At 39.9% G+C, this 27,777-nt stretch overlaps 2 protein-coding genes across 2 annotated transcripts in view; one reads left to right on the top strand and one right to left on the bottom strand.

Annotated features, from left to right (window-relative positions):
- Positions 1-14,941, top strand: part of grik4 (glutamate receptor, ionotropic, kainate 4) — a gene marked incomplete at its 3' end in the record, with an annotated part of 235,141 nt that extends 220,200 nt beyond the window's left edge. Inside the window, exons 14-20 of the mRNA XM_083913261.1 lie at positions 4,891-5,000; positions 6,419-6,592; positions 7,089-7,254; positions 10,578-10,803; positions 12,223-12,351; positions 12,516-12,634; positions 14,552-14,941. Coding sequence (XP_083769387.1) covers positions 4,891-5,000; positions 6,419-6,592; positions 7,089-7,254; positions 10,578-10,803; positions 12,223-12,351; positions 12,516-12,634; positions 14,552-14,941 — 1,314 coding nt within the window. The remainder of the gene's footprint in view (positions 1-4,890; positions 5,001-6,418; positions 6,593-7,088; positions 7,255-10,577; positions 10,804-12,222; positions 12,352-12,515; positions 12,635-14,551) is intronic.
- Positions 14,942-23,831: 8,890 nt separating this feature from the next.
- drc12 (dynein regulatory complex subunit 12 homolog) lies at positions 23,832-27,739 on the bottom strand (the record flags this gene model as incomplete). The annotated part of the gene is made up of 6 exons (XM_083913586.1): positions 23,832-23,960; positions 25,636-25,766; positions 25,862-25,954; positions 26,189-26,308; positions 27,546-27,614; positions 27,688-27,739. The coding sequence occupies 6 exons, from the start codon at positions 27,737-27,739 to the stop codon at positions 23,832-23,834; spliced, it is 594 nt and encodes a 197-aa protein (XP_083769712.1).
- Positions 27,740-27,777: the final 38 nt, after the last annotated feature.

Raw genomic sequence — 27,777 nt, 5'->3', positions numbered from 1 at the left:
AACTGTAATACACAGTCACATGCATGTACAAGACGCAAAGACATTAAGCAAGACAACCTGGTGAGCCCAGGAGACAGCAGGGTGTTGTTATGAATATGACCCCGACCCCTCTGCCAAATCAACTGCTCTCTCCAGATCGCCCCTGTGGTTACCTCAACAAAATTATCAGCTGATGGCGTTGTCTCTGACACAAATAGAAAGGCATATACTATCAAAGAGCCCATACAAAAAGAAAAAGGAATAGGTTGGGAGACACAGGGCAAGAGGGGAAGAAAGACAACATAAAAGAGAATTAGCAAAAATGGGCAGAAACAGAAGCAAAGGGGGTGAAGAGAAGACCGAGAAATGAGAGCAAGAGTTAAAATGACAATGGGAAGTCTCCTTCCGTGAGTCCGTATTCAGGCAGGCAGCCTCAGGGGGCAAAAGTGTGGTATGAATACCAAGAGGCAGAATGACTAGGTAAAATCCTTGACTGGATAACCTCACCAACTCCTTCAGCTAGAAAGAGAGAAACAGGTACGGTGGGGGTGGGGGGTGAAGGAGGGGCAGTGGGAAGTTGAGAGAGAACAAGGGCAGCACAAGGTAAAAATGAATGAGCTCTTCATCTGCGTGTTAAGAGGAAGAAGGGATAAACAAATACTATAATAGGCAGCAATTCTATTTGTTGAGATGTACTCATAAAAACAGGTTGTAAAGGATGTTTCGCCCTCTGCACCATGTCTGCATTCTCTTCCGTCCTTTGATTTGCCTTGCACCCTTTTATCATCTTAACGTGACGATAAACCTTTATAAAATGATTCCCCTGCCTCTAATAAAAATAATTCAAACACGGCGGGCAGCAAATGTTTATGTGTGAGGAGCCAGGGCAACCTGTGGCTATAATTTATACTCATGCTTACATTTGGTGCTTGTTCTACTTTGAAATGCCTTTATTATAGCCAGGGCAGTTATTAATGCTAGAAGTTCGTGTTTGCTTGGTCATTATGTTTTTTGGAGACTTCCATCTCTTCCAAGTGTTCATCTCCCATTAAACAGTAACTACCAGATTAGCCATGGTTGCTGTGTTTTCCCCAGCCAGAAGTCAGCTACCTGCTGCCTCTGTGTTCAGCACTGGTGCTCCCTGTCCACTGGGTTACCCAAACACGTAGTGTATCAACCGTGCTGCTGCTGCTGACTGACAGCTCAGACAGCTGCTGACAAGCTTTGAAACACAAGAGCACACACACACAAACACACAGCTACTGTCAGTCTTGCACACACAGAAATCCAAAATGAAGAGAAAGTAGACCACCTATATGAGCTGACTGTTTAAACATTAGGCCCTTTGGATGGACATGGGAGTACTTGTGGTTTCGTAAATTGCTCTCTGAAGTCAATTTATCACTGATAACCTATGAATTACTAAATACACTCAACATTTGCGTTCATAAGTTATTAATAACTGTGCTAACATCAGTGGGCCTGCACTTGCAGATATTAATCAGAGGCAAGAATCTATGAAGGACAGACGCAATTTCAAAATTTCTTTATAATACTGGAAACGGGAGTCAGTCAGCCTGTTGGCCTATGGCCCATCTCCACTCAAACAAAGTTTAAGTAGTGCACATAATGTACCGTAAACTTAGAAGCTGTGGGAAAGCTACTTTATATTTGCATTGACTGATTTTTTGGCCACACAACATCAACATATTATCACCTTTATAGCTAGCTTACGATATTTACACATCCAGCAGACAAGGAGCAACATGAGCATTCATGTACTTTGTGTTTCCATAAACCTGACTAATGTCCAATATCCCCTCCCTTTTAGCTCGGGTTTTGGTCCCTGAGGGAAATATCTGCCTATTTAGCAGCTAGATAATCAATTAAGTTCACCAGCCAGTCACTTACTCTTTGTGTTTGCTGTTTGGGGCTGGGAAGGGATGTCAGGATGAACCAATTTTGCCATCACCTTGGTTGCATAACATCACGGTTTTCAAACCGTAAGAACTGTAGAAACAACAATATGTGAAAACAAACCTTACGTGTCCAGTAACGTGTGCACTGTGTCATGCCTCTCACCTAAAGAGTTGAGTAGAAGAGCTGTAAATATATCAGAGGGATCGCCATTTCAACCTTATATCTTCCAAAAAAGCGCCTTAAATCAGCAGATGGGAGCATTTTGGATATTAACAAATGACCAGAGAGTTGCTGTAGAAGATGGATATCCAATTTGCAAAGTGTGTAGTCTACAAGTGGCTGCAAAGACGTCAAACACTTTGAATATGCTCCAACATCTTCAAGATAACAATCAACCAATTTATGCTAAACTCCAGGTAAAAAATACATGTAACATTACTAAGCTGAAACAAAACAGTTCAAGGACAGTGATATTTCCTCTGACAATAATTGTAATATTAAAATCTAATATCACAACATCACAAGACCTAAGTTGAGTAAGTGTAAATTATTTGTTGGTTCATCACTACAGGACAACCTTTTCACATTATACTTAGCCGTTTGATCCATTGGAATATAAAAGTATTGATAGGTGAAGCTTTAAAAAAATGAAATTTTGGCAGACACCGTGACCCTGCTCACATTCTTTGATGTCACAAGGTCTTCATTAAAGGGAGATTACTTAAACATGTTCTTTCTAGGACTCAAGACCTAAAATGTTTGTAAAATAGGGGAAAACATTTCCAGTGAAAATATCCTGACACATAGCATATACACACATCATTAATACATTTTGTGCAGTTCCCATTTTGTCTGAATGTATGTGTGCTCATTAGTGTGTCTCTTGCGACCTCACTTTGGATAATTTCCCTCTGACCCCCGGAAACTTAACTTTGTCTCCAAGTATTAAAGCACACATATTACACCACAAGAGCCAAGATTCATCAGCAGCACGCTACTCCTACTGTTTTTCTGTTGTCCTTGTGATTTTTGTCTCTTCCTACATTACTCTCTGTCTCTATTTATGGTCTGCTCTTCTGCACCTTACCTTCTCCACCATCTGTTAGCATGAGTGTCCCACGTCTCTGCAGCTCTCTTCATCTTTATAATAGCACCTTGGTGGAAGCTTAAGATGTGGACATGTGGGGCAAGCATTTAACAAAACGCTGCATCAGCATGCACCAAACTGGACCAGCAAACAGGAGGTCTCATGTCAGCACACATTGCCCAATAATAGCAGTGCCAATGAGAGGCAGCTTGGCGATGATATTCATTCTACAAAAGCACTCCACCTCTGAGATGGCCATTGTGCGTTTCATTACTCCACTGTTCTATTTTGATACAGCTATAATCATCATCACATGCATTACACTCTATAGATAGGCAGACAGAGATTAAAACTGGCAGGATGATTTGAATCATGCAAAAAATTATACTGAATCTCACTCTGCTCTCCTGCTTCCAGCACCACTCCTATTTTACTCAGTCAGGCTAATATGCAAGTGATTACAGACGCATTAATGAATTTTCTAAATGGGGGTTCGTTTATCATAACAAATGCCCACCAACATAATGTAACCCTCTTGCTGCAAATTTAATTTTGGAGGGCCTCGGAAATGTATGACTGCAGTGTTTTGGCATGTGTGATGTCCCGTAGGAGTACCTAATTGAGTATTTTTGCATAAAAGCGATTTGGGCTTGTTAGGTTGGCTCCACAGTGCTGCCTGTTGACGGAAATGGAAGATAAGGAATTACTTGGACAGTTGGTTGTTTGATCACCTCCACTATTTAACTGTGTTTCTGGCCCTGACAACCGCCTCCATTTCACAGTAATTAACAGATGGTGGACGTGCATCTTTGTATAAATGGCTAATATTCCCTTGTTGCTGTTATATCACTCAGGTTATATGCAGAACATATGAGCATACACCCGCATGTGGAACATTAGGAGTTATATATTGCTATATTTCCATTGGTCCGCTAGCTGCCAACCCTATTTTAGCCACTTTATCTCCTCTACCACTGGTTACCAATTAAAATGGATACTTAACAGCACATAGCTGCTTCGGCACAGCTAAACTTTCTGTCCAAGCCATAGCTATTAATCTCTTCCCCCTTTTTTTCTCTAAGCTGGGACAATTTGCGTTTTCAGTCATACAGGAAGTCAACTATAGGTCGCGGAAATGAGTTTCCGTGTAATGTAGCTGTAATGGTTTTTTACTTGATTATTTGACCTTTCTCGCTCTACTACATGCAACCTTGGGGAGAGTGCAAATGGATACCTCATACTGTATTTAATGTAATGTCATGTAAAAGCATATTATATACCAATTAACAGGGAACAGTTGGGAAATAGTCAGTTAACTCGGTCATAATTTATTTTTTTCAGTGTCAGAATCTGGGAAATAAAACCTCTTATCTGTGATGTTGTATCAATATACAGCCCTGTGCCACTCTGTTGACAATTCATGGGAGACTGAGTTTGCGCTTTCATACAATGTTGATCTCAATGTTTACATGCAAATGAGATTCATATAATTATATTGTTATCAGTTTAGGACAGGAAAATCTAGGCTTATCACATCAAAATCCCTTTATTTACTGCCCCAGTCACCTTTTTCATCTTTTCCAAATTACACAGGAGGCAGTACAGATTTAAAACAGACCAAATTGGCCCTGGATGCAAAATAATCAACACTGAAATTCAGCAACATTTCTTTTTAATTTATCCTGGCTCTTTGTGGGGGTGATGTTGGAGACTATTAGAGTAGTTTTCCACATGCTAATTAGTTCATCTTCACCTTTTCAAGTAAGTATTTAACCTCTCATCTCCTCGTTCTGCAAAAGAAAATATTGTGTTGGTCTGTGTGAATTGAACATGGGTTCATAGTGGTCACGGTCCATGTAAGCTTTAATGATTATAACCCATTACCCTGTGTGTGTGTGTTCCAGGGACGTAGACCAGGCTACTTCTCCTTCCTGGATCCCTTCTCTCCTGGTGTCTGGCTCTTCATGCTTCTGGCCTACTTGGCTGTCAGCTGCGTCCTCTTTCTGGTAGCCAGGTAAAGAGCTCACCAGTAAAAGACACGTTGTACAGATGATAGAGAGAGAGAGAAAACACTGACAGACAGTAAAAAGCGTGTGGAGTACAGAGTAAAACCACAAGAAGGTTTGTTTTTTTAGGGTTATATAGAAGAGGAAACAGGTGTCTGCTCTCTCGCCTTTCTTCTATCTAGTCTATCTTCACAGCACGGCGAAAGAGACGTTCTCCTCCCAGTGGTGGGTCTCCAGCGTCATACTGGCACCTGCTGGTCAGGGAGGGAACTGGCACAGTTGCTGCTGCAAATTATTGCATGTACAACAGAAACGTTATTAAATTACCCTGTATCCTATGAAGGAACTTTCATCAGAAATGCTAATTCATGTCTTTTGTAAAACCTTCTGGAATTAAGTTATGAGTCTCCAGACATGTGGATGTATTTCCTGGGTGTAGAGTTCTTGGGTTGTAAAATGTAATTTAATTAAGTGTTGTGAATTGATCATGACACTGTTTGCTGAGGTTTGCTAAGAAAATTTCCTCTATAATCATACTGGGCGTTAAATGTGCATTAAAGGATAGGTTCCTGTTTATTCAGGTCTGTCCTGAAACAATAGTCACATGCCGAAAATATCATTCATTGACATTTACAAAATGGTCAGTGGCTGTAATTGTAATTGCCTAAAGACATTTTTTCTATGCATTTCCAATCTAAAGTCCTCTGTCTTTGCAAAAACAAATCACAAGTTCAACTAGAGAAGCTAATATTCAGCCGTTTGAATTTGACAAATGAAGTATCTACCAAAGTTACGTTCTTTGTAGAATAAAATTCATTCTTTGTGTGGCCCTTCCTCCACCACAGCCCAACAAGTAAACAGAAACATAAAGAAGAAATATTTTCACAGCAAGTATGAACAAGAAAGAGTACAGCAACCAATAACTCTCTCAATGTACATATGGGCATGTGAGTGTTGCATTATGAATCCATAAGACTTAAAAACAAACAAAAGTTGTTCTTTAAATTTCCCTTTGCAAGCTTAAAATGTGTACTTTTTTCTGTGTAAGTTTTTTGTTAATTTTGGCAGGTCAGAAGGTAATTATGGCCTAGTTTTAAGACTGAGACTGTCATATAACTTTAGCTTCATGCAGCACCATTTGAACATACCAGTGTATCCCCACTGTTTAAGTAGGCAGCACATGAGGCAGAATGAGAAGGAGTTTGGTTCTCTCTAGAGAGCCAAGGTGACTTTGTGCTCACTTGTATGTTCGAGTTGTTTTGCTCCGTGTCTGTCTCTCCCTTTCTTTCTCCATTTCGCTCGCTCCCTATCTCTTGAATTTTACTCTTGTCACAATACTTCATTCAACTTTCATTCCCACTCTTGTTGGCTGTATTCCTCTTCTGACTCTCTCTGTTGTCTAACCTCATTGTCTCGTTCTCCCTAGATTGACACCTTATGAGTGGTACAACCCCCACCCCTGTCTAAAGGGTCGCTGTAACCTGCTGATAAATCAGTACTCACTTGGCAACAGTTTCTGGTTCCCTGTTGGAGGTTTCATGCAGCAAGGATCCACCATTGCTCCCAGAGCTCTATCCACACGTTGTGTCAGCGGAGTGTGGTTAGTATTTGTGTCAGAGATGCAAACATGAGAGCACTCGCATGTTTTCAGCTTTCGAATCCACATTTCATCAATTCAACTCTTTTCTGTTTTTTTTTTTTTTTTTGCATATTGCTCTAAATCATGGAATGCGTTTCATCTTTGGTGCGATCTTGAAGCTTTCTTTCCCGATTTCCAGGAGTTGAGATGAGATAGTGATGCCATCTGTGTGTGTGTATGTGAGACATCGTTACTTTATGTATGCCTTTGCAGCTAAAACTTCACTTTCTTTAAACCAAACCGAGCATTGTCACCTTTATCCATACATACCCATCCATTCATGCATCCACCTCGTCATCCATTGAAAATCCTGCAGTGTCTTCTCCTCTCAAGTGCGCAGTTATTTTAATCCTCCCACATTTTCTCCCCGACAATCTGTCTTCATACACTAGCCTACCCATTTACATACTTTTATAGGTGAATACATATGTTCTTGTCCCCTGCCTTTCCTCCATAGGTGGGCCTTCACGTTAATCATCATCTCATCCTACACTGCAAACCTGGCTGCCTTCCTAACAGTCCAGAGGATGGAGGTGCCGATAGAGTCAGTAGACGACCTGGCGGATCAGACGGCGATAGAGTACGGCACCATGCACGGCGGATCCACAATGACCTTCTTCCAGGTCAGAGATTACACAAATCATTGCATATGATGTTTATTCGCAGACACACACAGATTGCCCAAAGAGCCTGCAGTGATTGGAAGCCTTCATTGATGTTATCCTCCTCATCACCCCCTGTCCTTCCCCGTCTTTATCATCCAACCAAAGGTTTTATCTGTTTCCTGTCTGTTCCTTGCCACAACCATTCAGTATTCTTATCCTCAGGGAGGTGGGGTACTTTCCAGTTTCATAAGAGAGACACATCCTACCCAATTCAACTTAATTCAGTTTCAATCTTGAATTCAGTCAGGTCTCCAGTTTGTAGTTGTAAAGCTTCGTGAGGCAGTATCCCTGAGGTCCCAACAAGTCATTTTAGACAGTTAGGTCAAGTACCAAAAAATGGTCTCACTACAATTAAATGGCTCTTTCCAAAGGACTGTGTTGTACTGTCCTCATTTGTCCTACATTGTAGCAGGAAATGTTGCTTTGTCTCAAGCTCTCTCTGTGGACAGAAATGACACAGGCCGTCTTCTCTCAGTAGCCAGGTCTGCCTGTGTGCGCCAGTCTCTATGGCCAGGCTGTGATCACTCTTTCTGTACATTGTTAATGTCTTTCTCAGTTTCTCATCAGTCATAGTGCTCAGATAGTTTTCCACCATGTCTGTTTCGAGACAGATAACTTTGATGTTTGTTTTGAGTTTTTGTGGTATATGTCTAATAGTTAATGTAATTTTCTTTTCTTTAGCTATAATATGATTGGGCCAGATTGTGTAGAGGCTGTGCTAAGGCCTTGCGCTCTTAGAAGAGGTGAGCCTCAGGACCAGCTGGCTGAGGGGACTCTCTCTTTGCTCTGCTCTTGGCACTTGACAGCTTTGCAATGACAGGACCCAATTGTTTTTAGGTGTTTGCAGAATGTGATAGCTCTTTTTTTGTCTCCTAATCAAAAGGGGAAATTGGCTCAGCTCGAAATCCATTGTTGGGGATGTTCCTGTATTGTTTGGGTGTTTGTCCCATTTTTCAAAGTCTTGATTCACAAGAGAACCCCACACTTCACTGCCATACAATGAAATAGGTTTGATTATCCATTTTGAATATTCTGAACAGGTATATCCATGTTTGAAGACTTTTAATTGCATAGAATACCCTTATTCCCTTGTGTCTAAGATAATTTATTGACCAGATTGAAATTCCCTGTAGATGTATTTTAGCCCTGAATATGTGTAGCTGTGTGTGTTCTTTGTCAGTGGATCCCGCTAAGAACTGATTTGGGTTTTTCTGGCACCTGGGTCGATTTTGGAAGACCATATCTCCAGTCTTTTCCAGATTAACTGTCAGGGCCCAGGTCTAACAGACATTTTGCAATTGATCCAGTCGCTGTCGTAATGCCTCAAAAAGTAAGCGTTTGTTTAATTTCTGTGTCCGAGAGGATGAGACCAGGGATTTCTGATTGTTTCAGTCATTTTGAGAATTCATCAATATAAATGTTAAACAGGGTGTGGTTGAGACTGCAGCCCCGGTTCACCCTCTTTACTTTGGAGGAAGAAATCTACATTTATTATTTGTATACATTGTTTTAATTAAATCATATTTCAGCTTTTGATTTCAATCAGGACTGCTCTGGGTAATCCAAAGGGTTCTGATTGTCTTTAACGACTGATGCTAGAATTTGTAGTTTGTTGAAGAGATAATTTTGGACCGAATGTACAGATTTTTTTTTCTCCATATTTCACTTTATTGAATAGCCAATTCTTCTTTGTGTGGTTTGCTGAGAGAGAACCATTTTTTCAAAGAAATGATTTGATTCTTCAATGACATTAAGTTTGAGCTATGTAGGTTGCTTCTAGTTCTTAGTTGCCTGTGTGTTTGAGTTGTGTCTTGAATTGTGTCTTTAACAAACCACTTTTCATTGGTTGACTGTTTTAATCTGTGATGCCGAGGCTTTTTCAGATTGAATAAACCTGCCAAATTGTTAAATATATTGTTAATGTCCCGTGCAGCCACATTCAGGCCCTCATTACTGTGATGATGTGATGTGGAAAGAAAATGGTCTAATTGAAATTTAACTGTTTGATGTCTGATTGCTTTCTGGTGGTCGTCTTTGCTATTGCTTGTCCAACTATAAGGTTGGTTTGTATAGTTCAGTTTAGTGGGTTCTGCTGCATGATGGTCTGTTATGTCTTGTAGAGTGTAATTTTACTGTGATCAGATAAGGGTGATGGGGTGGCTGTGGATGCTCTCAGACAGGATCAAGGTCTGTAACATAATCTACTGCAGTGGTTCCCAACCTTTTTGATCTGAAGTACCTCCACAGACCTGTAAGGTAGAACTCATGTACCCTTTCATCAATTCCCAATGTATGTTTCAAATGTTAAACACCATTTATTATCCATTAAGTGGATATTGTTAATTTCTTTCATACAGTTGAACTGTCAACATTTAGGTTGAATTGGTCAGCAATGTATTACTACTGCAGTACTACTTGTAGTGAAGCATATTGTTTTAACCAGTTATCCATTAGCTTCTTTCGATAGCTATTTCAGCTGTTACTTTAAAGTTAGCTTACTAGTACAACCTTTTCTCCATTAACGTTACTTTAGCTGGTTAAATTAAGCTACGTATTTGGACTGTTCATTCTACTTTTAGTGAAGTACTTCAACCATATTTCAAACCCTTATCCATTACATTTAGCAAATTCTTATTATCTTACCTTTATTATCTACCATTTATTCATTTACTAACTGTTTAAACGACAGTGCTCACCTGCACTGCTAAATAGTTTTCAGACACATATTGTAACTGAAACAGGTTCAGGTGTCCTTTGCTGTTTGTCTTCCCCTACCTGTCAATTGTTTAATAAAATTTCAAATAAATATTGACCCAAGTGAGAGATTAAAAAAAACTACAGTGTGAAAAACAGACTGTTATGGGAAGAAGGACAGTAAAGAATCATGTGGAGGGAAGAAAAAGAAAAAGATACATTAGCCTTGTCTTTCTTTTTGCTTCCATGTCCACTGGACCTTGAATAACTCAGTGAAGACAGGATAAGAAGAAGTAAAGGACAGGTGGAGATGTTAAGTGAAGATTCTGCTCTAAACTTTGAAGCTACTCGAGTGGTACAAGATCTGCTGAAGAGAAAAAAATATTTACTTTCAACTGTTGCACACTTTTTGGAGAATTTGAATAAATCAATCAGTCAAGAAAATGAAATAGAATAACAAATGAAAACCAATCTCCACCTCTGCAAAATTGATAAATTATGTATCTGCAGTATCTGCAGATTTTTGTTTACGGTCCCTCACATCTGAATGTTTCTAAATCTCCTGATCGTGTCTCACCGCTCTGCAGAACTCTCGCTATCAGACCTACCAGCGTATGTGGAACTTCATGCACTCAAAACAGCCCAGTGTGTTTGTGAAGAGCACGGAGGAGGGCATCGCCCGTGTCCTCAACTCCAACTATGCCTACTTGCTAGAGAGCACCATGAACGAGTACTACCGCCAGAGGAACTGCAATCTGACACAGATTGGAGGACTGCTAGACACCAAGGGCTATGGCATCGGCATGCCACTGGGTGAGTGAGGAGTGATGTACTGGAGAATTAAGGGGGGCATACACTGTATGATTTTGGAAATGTTGTTCAATTGCAACTCATACTGTATGAGTAAATCATCTGTGATGTAAAGACACAGCTCATGATTTATAGCTCACACTGTATGGTCCAATCATCAAGCCACGACCTCTTTACGTATGAAATAGAAAATAAAACGGCCCATCGGCCCCTGCAGACCGTTCTTGCAAGTGACAATTTACTAAACTCTGAAGCAGGTAGAAGTTTCTAACTATATATATTATATATAGTTAGAAAGTGTTGCTACAGTGCCGTTACAGTGTGCAATGATGATGCAGAGACACCAAGAGTGTAGGTGCGGAAGACCAAAAAACACTGACCAATCAGAGCAGACGGCTTTTTTGAAAGGGGGTCTTAAGTCTAAAACATCAAGTGTTTCAGACAGAGGTATATTTAGACAGACAGTATGAGAAAAGTGTTTTTTGAGCATTAAAGCATGTCAAGTATGAACCTGAAAATGAGCATAATACAGGTCCTTTAAAGGTAAGGGAGGAGAAAATGAGAGCTTAACTCACACAGGTTGGAGACGGATGTCAGTTAGACACAAGACTTGTTGGGGAAGTAGAGTGTGAAATGAAGGTAGTAGAGGAAAAACAAACGGTTTTGCATAGATACACTGTATAATTCATACTGAAGCTAAGAATGGGGAATGAAGAGCAAGGGCATTAGTTGGAGGATACACCATAAACGTCACATTGGAGAGATGAATTTAAAAGTAAAGCCTCAGCAAAGCCATTAGCTGCTACTATGCGGGGAAATGATGCAAAAATTGAGAAACTGAAAGAGACTTACTGCTAGACTTTATAAGAGCAGCTGTTTCCATGCTGTGAGGTGAGTAGGGAGGACGAGAGAAAGGGGGATTTGAAGTATTGTTTCTGTTGAATGTGGAACTGTTGCTGAATATCTCGCTTGCTGCTCTGAGTGTAAACATAGAGTTTACTTACACTTTGATCTCAGCTTGAGTCAGTCTCCAGGTGTGGGGGGAAACACACACCTTCAAGTAAACAAGATTAATTTCGATTCCTTTGATCTGTAGAGGATAGATAAACCCACTCTTTAGTGGCTGACGTTTCATACTGCATACTGTGACGTGACCCGTAGAACACTGCCAAATCCTAGTAAGCCCTTTTATCTTATATTTGAAATCTTATTTTTTTTTGTTGAAACAAAGTCTTCTAATGGATTGACACAGTTTCAGATTCACCTCGGCATGCCATTTGATTTGAAGAAGTGAGTGTGTTTAAAATGGAAGCAGGAAGATTTCTTTCTTCTGAAGGCTCGGTTTTAAGTTGGAATACCTCGTTAGCGGAGTCTTTTTTTTGCGGCGTACAGATTTGAGCTTTGCCCTTCCCTTCCCTGCAGGGTCAGTGTACCGTGACGAGTTTGACCTGGCCATCCTCAAAATGCAGGAGGACAATCGTTTGGAGATCCTCAAGAGGAAGTGGTGGGATGGTGGCAAGTGTCCAAAGGAGGAGGACCACCGCGCCAAAGGTTTGTCCTCGGGTTAATCCTCACCTGCTTGTTCAACTCCACTTCAGCGTTTCAGACCGTGTGCCAGTGACAACATTTCAATTTCTTTTCCTCCTTTTTCTTCTTCTAAAAAATCCCTCTCTCCGTCATCTCTCACTTCTCCCACCACATCCTTTCGTCTCCAGGTCTGGGCATGGAGAACATCGGCGGTATCTTTGTGGTGCTGGTGTGTGGCCTGCTGGTGGCTATCTTCATGGCGGTGCTGGAGTTTGTCTGGATGTTAAGACAGGCACCAGGAAATGAGGTGAGAGAGGGCTATCTAACCTGCATCTGCTTTGTCTCCCTCTCCCCTCCTTGGCACCCTCCCCCCTGCGGAGCTGCTAGGCTTTCCAACAGTGTACAGCTTTGACAGGAAGTGTAGCAGGCGACTTCGTCTTCCTCTGGGTTCCGCTCGACACCCAACCGTCCTCCATCCAGCCTATGTGACATAATCAGCACAAAACCAAAAATATACCTCACTTATACCTTACTCAGAGTACATGCATATATGGCTTATTTTCTATTTAGAGCACTAGAAGATTCATACATATATATATATATATATATTTCATAGAATATCGTATGTAGTTCAATCTTATTGGTAGTTAATACGTGCTTACAGGGTGCTGCCAATGAGTGTTTACTCAAAAATAAGTGTGTGTTTTTTTCTCTTAGCCTTAATCCAATCCTCACATTACTTAAAAGATGCTTGGAATTGTGTGCACATCTTCGCTCAAAATCCAATTAAGTCATTCATTCCATCAGAGGGTGAATGATGAACAGTAATGAACTAATTGTGGCCGTCAACCAAATGTGAGAAGTAGAAGATGTCTAGATAACATAGAGTTTTTAAAAAAGCTACTGTAAGTATTTTTTACTGTGAAAAGTCGCACAATAAATGTGTGACTATTATAATCCTAAAAAACTACATACATTATGAATCAAAAATATATATAAAATCTTATAGATTTAATTGTGGCTTCATCTGGAGTTGGGACACGAAAGCAATGAGAGCAGCGTGAGCGGTCTTCTCACCGAACAAGGCCAATTTAAATTTCCAGAAAATCATTACCTCTGTTCGTGAAGGAGCTCTGCGTTATTCTGGAGACGAAATAGTAGCAGAGAAAAGATGTGCATGCAGTGTTATCATTATTTCTGATGTGATTCATTTAAAAGATACTTGATAATTGTCTTTTCAAATGGACTTCGCACTGTGATTTTAATTCAATAAACATTCAGAATGTGAAAGTCAAAAACTCATGTGATTTCTTCTTTTTGAGCAGCATAGATTGATTTCACTCTAACTTGTAACCCGTGTGCGTGTGTGTGCGTGCGTTTGTGCGTGCGTGCACATAGTTGTTGATGTGATTATTTGCAGCATGTGTGCATTTATATTTAGCCTTCCCTGACTTGAACTTGAGCTGCAGTACCATGTCCGTCATTGTAATGATTGAGTTTACATACTGTAGATGATACCCAGTGGAGCACTCAATCGTCAGGAGATGAAAATGTGTGTGTTACATGTCTGTATGTGTCTGAGAAGTAAGTGTAAAATTCCATTTGTGCTATATGTATTGTGATTTTCATTGAGGGTTTTTAAAGCTACAACAAACAATGCATTGTAGTCACACACACATCCATATACCGTTAAAAGGAAGTGCTAAATGGATAAAAGACAGCAATGAAAAGATAAATAGAACATTTTTAAAAAGCATGCGCACTTAAGTGCAATTTATTGGCACATCCACAAGTGATGTTTCGAGCAAATGTTCTTCTTCAGACTTAGCTATATACAGTATATTGGAACACCATCTTTAAATACACATCCAACGATCACATTTATATTACATACAAATGTTAAGAACAGCTCATGTATCCATATAACAGACCAAAAATAAAACTAAATATAGGTACAAGAGAATAACAACAGGCCAGTAGTCGCCATACCTTCAGATTTAGATAGAGACAACTTTATATTTAAAATAGGAAAAAGCTACACCAACCCTCTGTCTGCAGTTCCTACTGTACACTGTAAAGATGTAAAAATGAAATGCATGTGCGATGTGTCTTTGTTTGTCCTGATCAAGTCAGTCAGTCAGTGAGTTGTCTGGCCTCTCTCCCTTTCTCTCCCTCTCTTATCCCCCTCTCCTCTATCTTTTTCTCCCTGTTCTTGTGCTTGCAGCAGTCAGTGTGTGAGGAGATGCTGCGGGAGCTCCATGGTATCGTCCTGTGTCGCGACAGCCTGCAGGTGAGGCGCCGGCGGGCGGCTTCGATTCTGCGCCCAAGGCCCTTGCCCCTGGAGGAACGTCGGGCACGGGCTGCCGCCGTCAGCCTGAGCAACGGCAAGCTGTGCGGGGGCACCGGATTGCCTGAACCCCTCTCCAACAGACTGGCACAGGAGGCTGCTCTGGTTGCGAGGGGGTGCAGCCACATCCGCATTTGCCCCGAGTGTCGACGCTTCCAGGGACTGAGGATGCGCCCTGCTGGAGCCTCCGGGGTCCTCCCTTCTCCCACGCACAGTGAGGAGAGCATAGAGTGGGACAAGACCACACATAGCAGTGAACCTGAATAACGCTCACTGATTCCAACAGGACTAACTTTTCCCAGCAGCCACTTCTCTACTTTCCAGGGATCAAAGATCACTTGGTATTTTTATTCAGCCATTCGGAGTTTGATCGTAAAGGGCAGAACAGTGCTGTGAACTTTGTTTTGTCCCAGAGGCAACAGCCAGTAGTCAACTTTGGAGTCTCCTTGGGTGATTTTTTTCCTTGGTCATTGGAGAAACTGATGAGTCTGTCTCCTTATGGTATGTCCCTGTTGGCCCTCTGTACTGTGTCAAACAGGACGAACTAAAACAGCTAAGGATTTGTACTATGCAGTATTTTCAGTCATTCATCATTGTGCTGTTTCTTTTTCTTTCCTTTTTAAATTATTTGGAATTATCAGTACTGAATATTGTTATTCTATTCTTTAAAAAAAAGTTACTTTTTTTATCTGACAATTTACTGTATAAACGTATATTGCCTCTGAAGAGCTGCAAAAATGAACAGACAGCAAGGTCATCCTTTGAATCCTTTCATTTTGAAAGTGCCAAAAACCAAGAGTATATTGTGGCTGAAGTAAGCACCACAGCCTTGAGGAGACAACAAACTCAACTGAACCTAGAAAACAAACAAACAGAGACATAAAGACACATGGACTTCTTTTATAGTAGTGATATTCTATTAAAAATGTTTTAACTGTTGGTATCTCTGAAAGACAGCGATGCATGTCCAGATGTGTTGACAGGTGTTCTTTGAATACTAAAGTGGTGGGTGAGTAGCTGAAAGAATGATTTCCTGTATTGAATACCTGCTTAAAAAAACGATGGCTACAGACACGTCCCATTCATGTCCTTCTTCCTCTGTGTCTCCTACATCCGTCCTACATCTTGACACCACAGTTCAGTTATTGTCACCTGTCCTTTTATGATCTTTCACTGAAAATGATGTGCACAGTCTCCTGGTAAAGCAAAAAGTGTTGTTTTTATATATATATATATATATATATATCCACAGTTGATTTGAATTATTTTAAAATGACATGGCAGTTAAAGTTTTCATGAAATGTGATAATCACTTTAATACTTTTATTTTGCAAAAACCCAACATAGAATATATCAACCCGGACTCGTTTGTATTTAGGGAAAGAATAGTTGTCTGTTTTTTTGCATCATGTCGACCATTCCTCCAGAAGTGAATCGATGGGGACAATCCACCCGCAGCAGGATTCTTGGGTTACTTTCTGCATAAACTGTGACACATGACTTGGTTTGAAGGTGTTACTGTATGATAGTGTGACTGTTGGTCAGTGTCAACGGTCAATCCACCTGTCTTCACTGCTTCTTACTTATGTCTGTTGTGTCCATCATTTTAAAACTGCCTATCAGGCTCTGTCAGTCAGCCTCCCTCAGAACTAGGCCACCAACTCACCACAGCTCTAAGGCTGTAAGGCCACCGCTGAAGTATTTCTCTTGTACTTTTATTAGCCCTGTTTACTTTCTGTCTTCACCATCTTTCACCTGCAGGTTGTCATAGTAAGAAATGATTTGCATATGCTCTTTTAAACCTGTAAAATCAGTGAATGTTAAATTGAAGTGTACAACCTGTTGATTTTTTTGACATGTCACAAAATCAAAATAGATGACAGTATCTGCACACAAATGAAAACCCCCCTTCAGATCCAGTCTGTTTTTGACACATTAAGAAGGCAACATACATCATGCCAACTTCCTGAATCTTCCCGCTCAAAAGGCCTTTCAAACAAACAAATGAAACATAGTAACGATAACTACACACAAAAGTATGGAAAAGTATGTCCATTGAACTGAGATAGTAGTCAGTAGTTACAGACGCATAAGAGTACAATCTGTTAATTAAAGGAAGAAAAAATTATGCCTGTAGAGAATATTAACACATTAATTGGCTTATGATCTTTTGCACTGTGCCCTTATTCTATGGAAACTTCGGCGGTACAGAAGAGGTGACATGCAGCAAGATCATTCGCGTAGGAAACAATAAAAAATAATGGTAAAATAAAAATAAATCAGCATAAAATTAATCAATTGTACAAATACTCAACATAAACATTAAATGATTCACAAATACAAATTGGAAATAAGACTTGAAGTGCATTTTTATTCTGTTACACTGATAACATACAGTATGAAAGAAAAGGGGCCCAAAATCCTTCAAATTGAGTCCACAGTTTTGCCTCCATACAGTTAACTTTTCTCTACTGGTAGAAATTGTGATACTTTATGGAGAAATAACTTAAATGTTGGGGGAGCATTTTCGTTTTGAGCTGAATGCAAAGTAATGAATCCTAAGTAGTATCCTGCATTTGTTCAACGTGTTTACATTTTCGTAGAATCATGATAAAAATATATAGTTTGGATCTCAGACACGCGAGTGACTACACAGTCACCTTGTTGTTGAATCATTCTGTCATTATTTTGAGTTCACCCAAACTATATTTTTCAAGCAACTGCTATTGCATTAATGGCCGTGATAGCTCTGCTTTTTCAGAGGCTGGTGAACAAATGAAAATTATGTTGGATCAACCGCTGCCAGACCTGGAGGGAACTGCAGCACAAATGTACTTACGCTGAGTTTTCAGCGAACTGGTGGTTCTGAACATTTAGGTGACTGAAATCAGAAATGAGTGGAATTTCTATTTGATGTTTTTTTTGTTTTTTTGCCTCTATTTCAATGTCAGTTCAATCAGTTGTTGAAAAGTGTTTCAGGACCTCAGATGGCATTTGAAATTCAGGTCTGCAGTGTGTCTGAACTCCCACAGGATAACATCAGAGTTTGAAACGGCATTGCTTGATTTGGCACTGAGAAGAAGTGAGCGGGAGTCACGGAGGCACTACTGTATTTTATCATATGCTGAAGCACCAATGGTATCAATTAACCTAATCCTGAAGTAATTAACTATTTATGTCCCACAGACGGTGTGTAAATACGGTATGATCTACAGGGTTCCCCAGTAATGATCCGAAGTCTTGTTTTTATCTCAGAAATAACAAGTTGATTATGTTAGTGGAACAGAGAGATGCAGACCTACATGTCTATTATGTTTATATGGACACATTATACCACTTAAAAACACACTCAGACTGTGCTAACTTTCTATATTTCTTTATATACTAACTTATTAAAGGCAAATTGCCAAGAAAATAGCAAAGAAATAAAAGACACATTTCATTAGCATTTTCATAAAAGAAGTTTCTACCCATTTGCTGAATGTCACTAAGAAACTCATGCGAGTAAGAAGACTCTGGCTGCACTCAATGCTCACTTCTTAAACACTAAAAACATTTACAGGGGTGCTAAATCAAGCGTAGTTGGAATGAGATTGCCAATTACCTTGAAGGCATGGAGAGCAGCAGAGTAAGAATTAAAACAAGTCCCCCTGAAACACTGGCCGACCTTCGCCGGGAGACTACTGATAGCAACAGCAGGGTTTTATATGCTGTGTTTTCCTATGTTGACATTTTTATCCCATTATAAATACATTTCTGAAAAACATTCTCCTCTTCTTTACTCTGATCTATTTGACCTTCTGAGTTGTTTAGATCTGTCATGCTAAATAGCTTCTGAGTGCACTTTGTTTTTCCTACTTATATTATTCAATGGGGAGAAATATTCAGACAGTGCACTTTATTTTGACATAATATGCGTCCGGGGAAGCAGGATGCATGGGTTTCTAGCTGAGCAGAAACATGACGATTGTTGAGTGAACTAGAAGGAGCTCATGCATTTATCTCCCATAATTCAATTAACGTCTGCACACTTGTGAATTCATTGAACAGATGAGAATTTGTGTGGGTGGGAGGTCTTAACTAATGAGTTTAACAACTCACTCATGTGCTATATATGCATACACTCACAGTAATCCATCACTGTAATTTTCACTGGGTATTTCTTCTCTCCTCAGGATAGTGAATGAACACACACAACAACCGGCATCTGATTTACAGTTTTTCGGCGATTCAGGCCGCCTCTCTCTCTCTCTCTCTCTCTCTCTCTCTCTAGCTCTCCTCTCTGAGTGCCTGTCTCACAATCTTTCCACTGCAGCATTAGAGAAGACAAGTTTTTTTCTCCTCAGTGCGTCACCAACCTGCATGTCACAGTGCATATCCTCAGCACACACGCCCACATAACTCTTAAAAGAGTGACACACACGCATAAACACTCATTGCCACCTGTATGTCACGTTTATGTCATCGTGCTCAGGCTTCTCCTGCTGCCTCTGCTGCTCCAGCTCCATAAATCCAGTGCATCTCTACCCTCCGTTGCTTGGCTGCTGTTGGATTTATGGAGCCCATGATGAGCATTGAGTGCCTGCAGGGGTGTGTGAAAATCTACTTCACTCCTCGAGCTTATCCAGTTGTAGCACACAGCAATGCCAATATCCTTGTAGTTGATTGTAATTCTGCAAGGATTATAGTGCTCTGAATTTGATGCACTTTGCCACGCTCGCAGCTTACATCCCATACAAGTACATTTAACAGATACTGTTCAGTCAATTCCATGTAAATACATTTTTTTGCCATTTTGGACCATAGTATTCATATTTTTTTAAGCCTTACAGGCCGTCCAGGAGGCCAAAACCTGGGATATTTCAGAATGGTTATAATATTTTTAGTATATAACTCTGCATTCAACATGCTTTTATTGCTTTCTAATAGCAATTTTTTAATCTATTCATTGCATTTCTACAGTGTCCCTTTGTCAAACTATTTCTTTCTCCTCTCCTCCTGCCAGATTTACAGTGTACATATAAACATATCCGGCCCATAACAGCCACTAATGTGCGCTGGATTTAAAGAATTCCAATTCAAAGACATTAATAATAACACTATCAGTGGAACTTCCTTATTCACAGAGAGACTGGTGCACATCTTTAAGTGAGAGCTTTCCTATTGATTTGCTGGCAATTAATTGCAAAAGGCTTGTTGTTGTCGTTGTTGATGTTGTGTGCTCAAAGAAAAGGTATTCAGAGTGCAAGAATTCTCTCCAAGGTGAGATGCTGTCAACGCTGTTATACAGCCCTTTGTTCACTGACAACTGTTGTTGAACATATTGACCAAATCATCTTGGCATTGTTTGTCTTTCAGAGAAATAAAATGGAGCTTAATTTATTTTGTGTTTTGTTCCCTTACTATTCATTGCTGCTTTGATCGATGGCCCACAGAAGGGGAAACATTGATTATCTAGTTTTTTTTGTGTGTGTGTGTGTGTGAGTGAGTGAGTGAGTGAGTGAGTGAGTGAGTGAGTGAGTGAGTGAGTGAGAGAGAGAGAGAGAGAGAGAGAGAGAGAGAGAGAGAGAGAGATGCACTTGCCTCCATTGGAAATCACAGTGTGAGTTAACTTTATTCATCAGCTGGAGGCCATCTCGTTGTATTACCCAAAAGCTGAACAGATGCAGTCAAATTTCAGTGCAGGCTCAGCAGCCAGCACTCATTGTCAGGTATTTATCAGAAAAATTAAAGCAGCCAGCTTCTATTGTGGAAATTGATCACCTGGATACCATTTAAGATTTTTTTTTTACAGATGAATAACACGATAATGTTGAATATTCACGTTTATTGACCTTTGATTAAAGTTCCAAAGATATAAGTGTCTTCACTTTACTTTGAAGTTACAAACCGGATTCCAAAAAAGTTGGGACACTACACAAATTGTGAATAAAAACTGAATGCAATGATGTGGAGATGGCAAATGTCAATATTTTATTCAGAATAGAACGTAGATGACAGATCAAAAGTTTAATCCGAGTAAATGTATAATTTTAAAGGAAAAATATGTTGATTCAAAATTTCACGGTGTCAACAAATCCCAAAAAAGTTGGGACAAGTAGCAATAAGAGGCTGGAAAAAGTCAATTTGAGCATAACGAAGAGCTGGAAGACCAATTAACACCAATTAGGTCAATTGGCAACATGATTGGGTATAAAAAGAGCTTCTCAGAGTGGCAGTGTCTCTCAGAAGCCAAGATGGGTAGAGGATCACCTTTTTCCACAATGTTGCGCAGAAAGATAGTGGAGCAATATCAGAAAGGTGTTACCCAGCGAAAAATTGCAAAGACTTTGCAGTTATCATCATCAACTGTGCATAATATCATCCGAAGATTCAGAGAATCTGGAACAATCTCTATGCGTAAGGGTCAAGGCCGTAAACCAATACTGGATGCCCCTGATCTCCGGGCCCTTAAACGACACTGCACCACAAACAGGAATGCTACTGTAAAGGAAATCACAGAATGGGCTCAGGAATACTTCCAGAAACCATTTTCAGTGCAAAGAAGAAGCCATTTCTAAGCAAGATCCACAAGCTCAGGCGTTTTAAATGGGCCAGGGATCATTTAAAATGGAGTGTGGCAAAATGGAAGACTGTTCTGTGGTCAGACGAGTCACGATTTGAAGTTCTTTTTGGAAATGTGGGACGCCATGTCATCCGGACCAAAGAGGACAAGGACAACCCAAGTTGTTATCAACGCTCAGTTCAGAAGCCTGCATCTCTGATGGTATGGGGTTGCATGAGTGCGTGTGGCATGGGCAGCTTGCATGTCTGGAAAGGCACCATCAATGCAGAAAAATATATTCAGGTTCTAGAACAACATATGCTCCCATCCAGACGTAATCTCTTTCAGGGAAGACCCTGCATTTTTCAACAAGATAATGCCAGACCACATTCTGCATCAATCACAACATCATGGCTGCGTAGGAGAAGGATCCGGGTACTGAAATGGCCAGTCTGCAGTCCAGATCTTTCACCTATAGAGAACATTTGGCGCATCATAAAGAGGAAGGTGCGACAAAGGAGGCCCAAGACGATTGATCAGTTAGAGGCCTGTATTAGACAAGAATGGGAGAGCATTCCTATTTCTAAACTTGAGAAACTGGTCTCCTCAGTCCCCAGACGTCTGTTGAGTGTTGTAAGAAGAAGGGGAGATGCCACACAGTGGTGAAAATGGCCTTGTCCCAACTTTTTTGGGATTTGTTGACACCATGAAATTTTGAATCAACATATTTTTCCTTTAAAATGATAAATTTTCTCAGTTTAAACTTTTGTTCAGTGATTTATGTTCTATTCTGAATAAAATATTAGAAGTTGGCACCTCCACATCATTGCATTCAGTTTTTATTCACGATTTGTATAGTGTCCCAACTTTTTTGGAATCCGGTTTGTACTTTCCATAATGACTCACCTCCAGCACCATCTGTGTCTGAGCAAATTCATCGGTGACAGCAGAGAAACATTAGCATGCTTCAAATTAGACGCAGTTCATTGATCACCATGGACATGTGTTGTCAATGGTGGGCATGATCAATGATTGACTGTTAAATCTATAAAAAAATAAAATAATTAAAAAACAGCATTTACACCTAGGTATATTCTCCTATAAACTACTACCATGGATTGAAAGTAATTAAGTGCTTTTTTTTACTCAAGTATTGGGCTTAAGTAAGATTCATATTTAACATTAAAAATATCGTAAGCATTTAAAATGGATTGTTAAAGCTTAAAACCGTCCTTTTTGGCTTGTGACCTTGTTTTGTTAAGCTTGACTTAACAAAAGAGCAGTTATGGCACAAGTAGCAACCCCGGGGCCTGATAAATGAAACCAATGCAGAAGTGCCAAAAATGCAGTTCCTCGAATGGCCACTTGAGGCTGGCTCCAAAAGTGAATCGGTCCCTATAGACTCCCATCCACACTCCACCTCATTTTTGAATTGAGTAGACAGAGTCAGGCACTGCCAAGATGGAAACATATTGAGCCTACCACATTAAACTTCACATAGGCTCTTGAGATTACAGAAAAGTACAAAAGAAAAAAGAAAAAATTGAGTAGCAGGACTTGTTTCATCACGTCATGACCCCTTAGATTTATCTTGTAACCCTTTGGAGGGGGACCAACCCCTAGGTTGGAAAGCACTGGATTAAAATATATTTGCAGTTAACCCCATTAAACCCTAAATAAACAGAAACATACCCTCTAAATAACAACTCCTTGTGGTTTGAGGAGAAAATATTGGTTTTCAGATAAAGGACTCTTGTGTTCCTGCATTAATTAGTCGTTAGAGCAGCACAGAATTATCTTCATCCCCGAGTAAATGAATCATTACCTCACAGATGAGAAGCTAAAAAAAACACAGCGGACCATACAAAAGATGCTCAAATGACAGCCTTGGAAGTAAAATCTGTTCATGTGGCTCCCCATGGTAGAAGCAGGTTTTATTGATGCAGGGCAGAAAAGTCATATTTATTGCATCATTAATTATTTTGCTTTTTCTCATTATTGCCTATTTTCCTTTCTCATTATTTTTGTTTTGTGGTTTAAATGAAAACACTGCAGTCTCGTACCACAGTTTAGCAGTGTAGGTGAGGTATCTTATGTCTGTGGTTCATGTGGCATGTTTCACCATACACTCTCTTGCCTGTTACCATATTTTGCCTCTCATCCGCTGCCTTAGCATACAACACAGCGTGAGAACATTTCACCAACATCGCCACCTTTGCTTACGCACATGCCTGCTGCATTTACACATATAAATTACTCTAAAAACATGTGGGTATCCAAGATATTCTGGCCACCATCTCCCCGTCCATAAAGAGCCATTTGCTACATCTAGTGGGCATTACACAACATTACAGACACTACAGGGTGAGCTACTGAATACATGCATAGATAAATCAGTCTATTTTGTACTCTGATGGCAAAATATTATTTAATAAGAACATCCCTCAATGTGTCAGGCATACTAAATTGTGAATGGCAAATTGATGCTGCCTTGGATGTCACTTTCAATTGAACCAAACAGATGCATCAGTCTGATCAAATAGAACTGAGCTGTAGATACAGCGTTAAACAGATGTGTCTCACTGGGAAGAGCATGCTGCTTTCTTTTGTCTTCTAGATGTGCAGTGCATTCAGGCCAAATTCAGAGAGCAGCTCCTTGTAATTTTGATTAAGGGTTGTGCTCTTGTCCTCCCAACCCTGTCGAGCCACAGACAGCTGGGAAGTCAGGCCGTCTAGAGTCTCCTGCAGAAAGATATAGTAAAAAATTAGATGCAAGCTGAAAATGTTCATCTTAAATCATCCAGTTGTCTAACTTGATATCCTTCCCATCTAAACCACCTTTAACTCTGATGAGTATTAGGAGCAGAGCTGATGGAGATGAGGCATAATTAGATTCTGTGTCATAGAGGGGAAGGAGAGAAATAATGATAATTGCATATTAAAATCCTAATTATACTGTATAATCACAGGCTGAGCCCTCTAACAGGGCTCCAGGCTTGACCACTTATCTTTGAAGATCTGCGTACGGAAAATTGATATCTACTGTTGGGCTATACCTATAAAGGTCAATACTGATCCCATTACTCATCCATTATGTCTTAATAGAAGATTCTTCTGTTTCACAACCTGAGTCCTATTGTTCCTATTTGCAGTAATACTGTACTTGTAGTTTAGCATAATATGTACGACATAATTGTGGATATTGTAAACTTGAGCACTTGGTGTGCTGCTTGAAACGGCTCTCTAACAAAGTCCAGTAAGGAAATATGACCCTTAAACCGTATGAGACCCTTCTGTGCTTCATTTTGGATCATATCCCTTTTCAGTTTACTGCATTCTCAGTTAAATAAAAACGTTTTGTGCATCCAGGTTAACCTGCAAAGTGATGTTCTGTAACACCAGAAAGAGTAAACAAACTATTGGTTTACTGACACATTTCATGTTCACTGTTGCTTAGGTGTCCAAAGACCAGCTTTTGACAGGTGGGTAAATGCTGGACTTTCTGGGGCATTTGTAAAGCTGTTTCCTGCAGAGTGCTGTCTGTTATTGCTATGGTGATTGGGGTGATATTAATGTTTTGTTAACCTATAGTTTTACTGAAAAAACTATGACACTAAGTACACTAAAAAACATAGTTTCCTTCACATGAGTAGTGGAGCATCAGGAAATCTGAGTACAGCGCTGCTCCTGCATTCATTATGCCAGTTACATACGTTTTCTTTTTGTTTGGCACAGGCTTCGCCTTCGCCCCGATATATATGTATATACATATAGAAAAAAAAGACAAAAAAGACAATAACTACTTTCGTCTGGATTGTCCCATTCTACAAACAAAAAGTCTTGTCATTACAATCATTTGAAAGTTGCTACAATCATATAAAAATTCTATAATGCCATGTGACAACTTTAAGCCAGACCATAAAACTGGTCAGACTGGTCCACCATATTTGACCAAGTCATCTGCTCGGCAATAGAGAAAACACAAAATAATACCAAACTACATTAAGTTAGTACCTGAAGAGCAGTGGGAATGGGGATTGTCCCATTCTACAAACAAAAAGTCTTGTCATTACAATCATTTGAAAGTTGCTACAATCATATAAAAATTCTATAATGCCATGTGACAACTTTAAGCCAGACAATAAAACTGGTCAGACTGGTCCACCATATTTGACCAAGTCATCTGCTCGGCAATAGAGCAAACACAAAATAATACCAAACTACATTAAGTTAGTAACTGAAGAGCAGTGGGAATGGGGACAATGCTGCCCCTTAACAGGGACAGCTCCATAGGGTGCAGGACGTTCATCCTGAACGCCACATACCTGTACATGCAGGTTTACAGTGCATGCATGGGGCCTCAAAGGTGTCTGGAGGCCTTTTAGTGGCTGCCTTCTTAGCTTGTGTTGCAACTCACATGCAGAATATTCTCATAGTCTGTTTCCATGTTGTCCAGCTTGTGTTGGAGGTCAGCTATGATGGTGTCCTTCTCCCTTTCCACCTGCTCACGCTCTCTTTTCTCTTTCCTCAGCTCCTCCTGACACAGCACTAGGCAGACAAATACACACAGGCATACCATGGCTATCATTTTTAATTTGTCTTTATTCATCAAGTACAGATGTTAAAATTGTATGCATTCATACCGAGTTCTTCCTTCAGCTGGCAAACCTCCTTCTCCATTGTCTTGGCCTTGTTGGTCAGCTCTGTCTGCATGGTTTTGTACTGGCGACTGAGGTCTAGATTTACATTTGTGTGAAAGATGTCAGACTTGGCTTTCATTGCTTATTCACTTTGTAAGGCTTGTGCAGCAAGCAGCTTAGGCACCCAGCTAATTAGACTTTTTGTTCCTCAAGAATTACCCTAACCTTGGCAAACACCCCCCTTGTCCTCCCTCCCAGAGGGCTCCATGCTTTATCTCAGGTTATTAAAAGAAAGGCTAATTGTTGATTCATGCCCCGTCTGTAGCGTACCAGAGTTGACGTCCCTGTGGTCTTGTCTCTCGTGCTGCAGCTTCTGCTCCGTGTCTCTCATGCGTCTCCTCAGGTGAATTCTATCAGACTGGGCCTTTAATACAGACTCACACTGTAAGGCTGTGATAATCACATAAACACATGCATGCATGAATGTACAGAACACACTTGTAGTATTTTTTTCTTATGCAGAAGGCAATGACCCTTTGTAAACATTAAAACATTTTTTTTTAAATAAACCAATTACAGTCCTGTTGTCAATATTTTACTCATGTCAACTAAAGCCTTATTAGTGAAACACGCTCAAGTATCTGATTATACTTCAAGATGGCATTCTAGCTTCCGCTGAAGAGTGACATATTCAGATAACTTCACATTTTTTCCTTTGCATTTTCAAAATGATGCTGCGATTAAATACCCTACAGACGTAACTGAGACAATGCAGACAATACAGACAAGCAGTGTGAAAAAAATGTTAGTTTAAGTTCAGCAATTTTGTGCTGCATTTTTTATACATTATTATTATCATTATTAAATAATTATATACATGATATATAAACATGATATTGGCCTTATATAAGAGTTATCGGCTGCCCTGCTCTTCGGTATCAGCCTCGGCCATTGAAAAACCCATATCAGTCGACCACTATAAATAAGCATAGGAATGGAACTGAGTCGTTATCATTATTATCATTAGTTATTGCACTTATCACCACTGCTAGCTACAGTGTAAAATCCTAATCTTAAAAGTAAGTAACAGTACACCATCATATGAACTGAGTTCAGAAAATAACATATTGTCTTGTGTACTTGAATTAAGTACTTCTACATACTTGATTCTCAGTTGTCTGGTATGTAGGCCGATCACTAAACTGAGTAAATGTACTTGTATTTGGTAATGTTGATGGAAAATGATTTCACAGCACATACTGCTGACAGACAGTCTAGGAAAGTGAACATGGCGATTAGTCAATTAGCCGATCAGCTGAGAATGTATCAGTTTGATGGGTTCCAGCTTATTGCTATTGTAAATTTAATATATTTGTAATTTGATGGGGCTCAGATAAATTGTGAAGGGCATTTTCTGACATTAAATAAACTAAATAATTCATCAATTGACAAAATAAATCAACAAATTCATAGATAATGGTAGTCACACAGCACATCAGAATTTAGACCAGTGTTCAAGACATAATACAGTCTGGATTTGTGCTCTTAAAACTTTAATACTAGTGTTATTATAAGTCTCCATCAGTTTGCCCCAGGATGTAATGTTCAGTACATCAAAGATCTGTGACTAGTATGTGGGTAGTTTGACCTAAAGATAGCTTACATTACATAAAAGTACTGCACTCACCAATGTGATCCTGTAGGATGGCTACATCCAGAACACTACGCCTATACTTTGCCTCCAAGTCACTTTCACCTGCAAAAAGACAATAATAGTTGCCCAAAAAAGCAGGGGCAAAAAATTTGAATCATCTCATGAGCAAAGTTACTTTTTTCTGGATTCTTCTTTGTGCCTTTTTTTGTTTTTTTCTTCGGAGGCATGTTTGCTCGCTGTGAGGCTGCCTGTTCAGCCCTTTGAG

The sequence above is a fragment of the Echiichthys vipera genome (genome assembly GCF_963691815.1).
Source record: "Echiichthys vipera genome assembly, chromosome: 5".
NCBI lineage: Eukaryota > Metazoa > Chordata > Actinopteri > Perciformes > Trachinidae > Echiichthys > Echiichthys vipera.
This window is presented reverse-complemented; position numbering and strand designations above follow the sequence as displayed.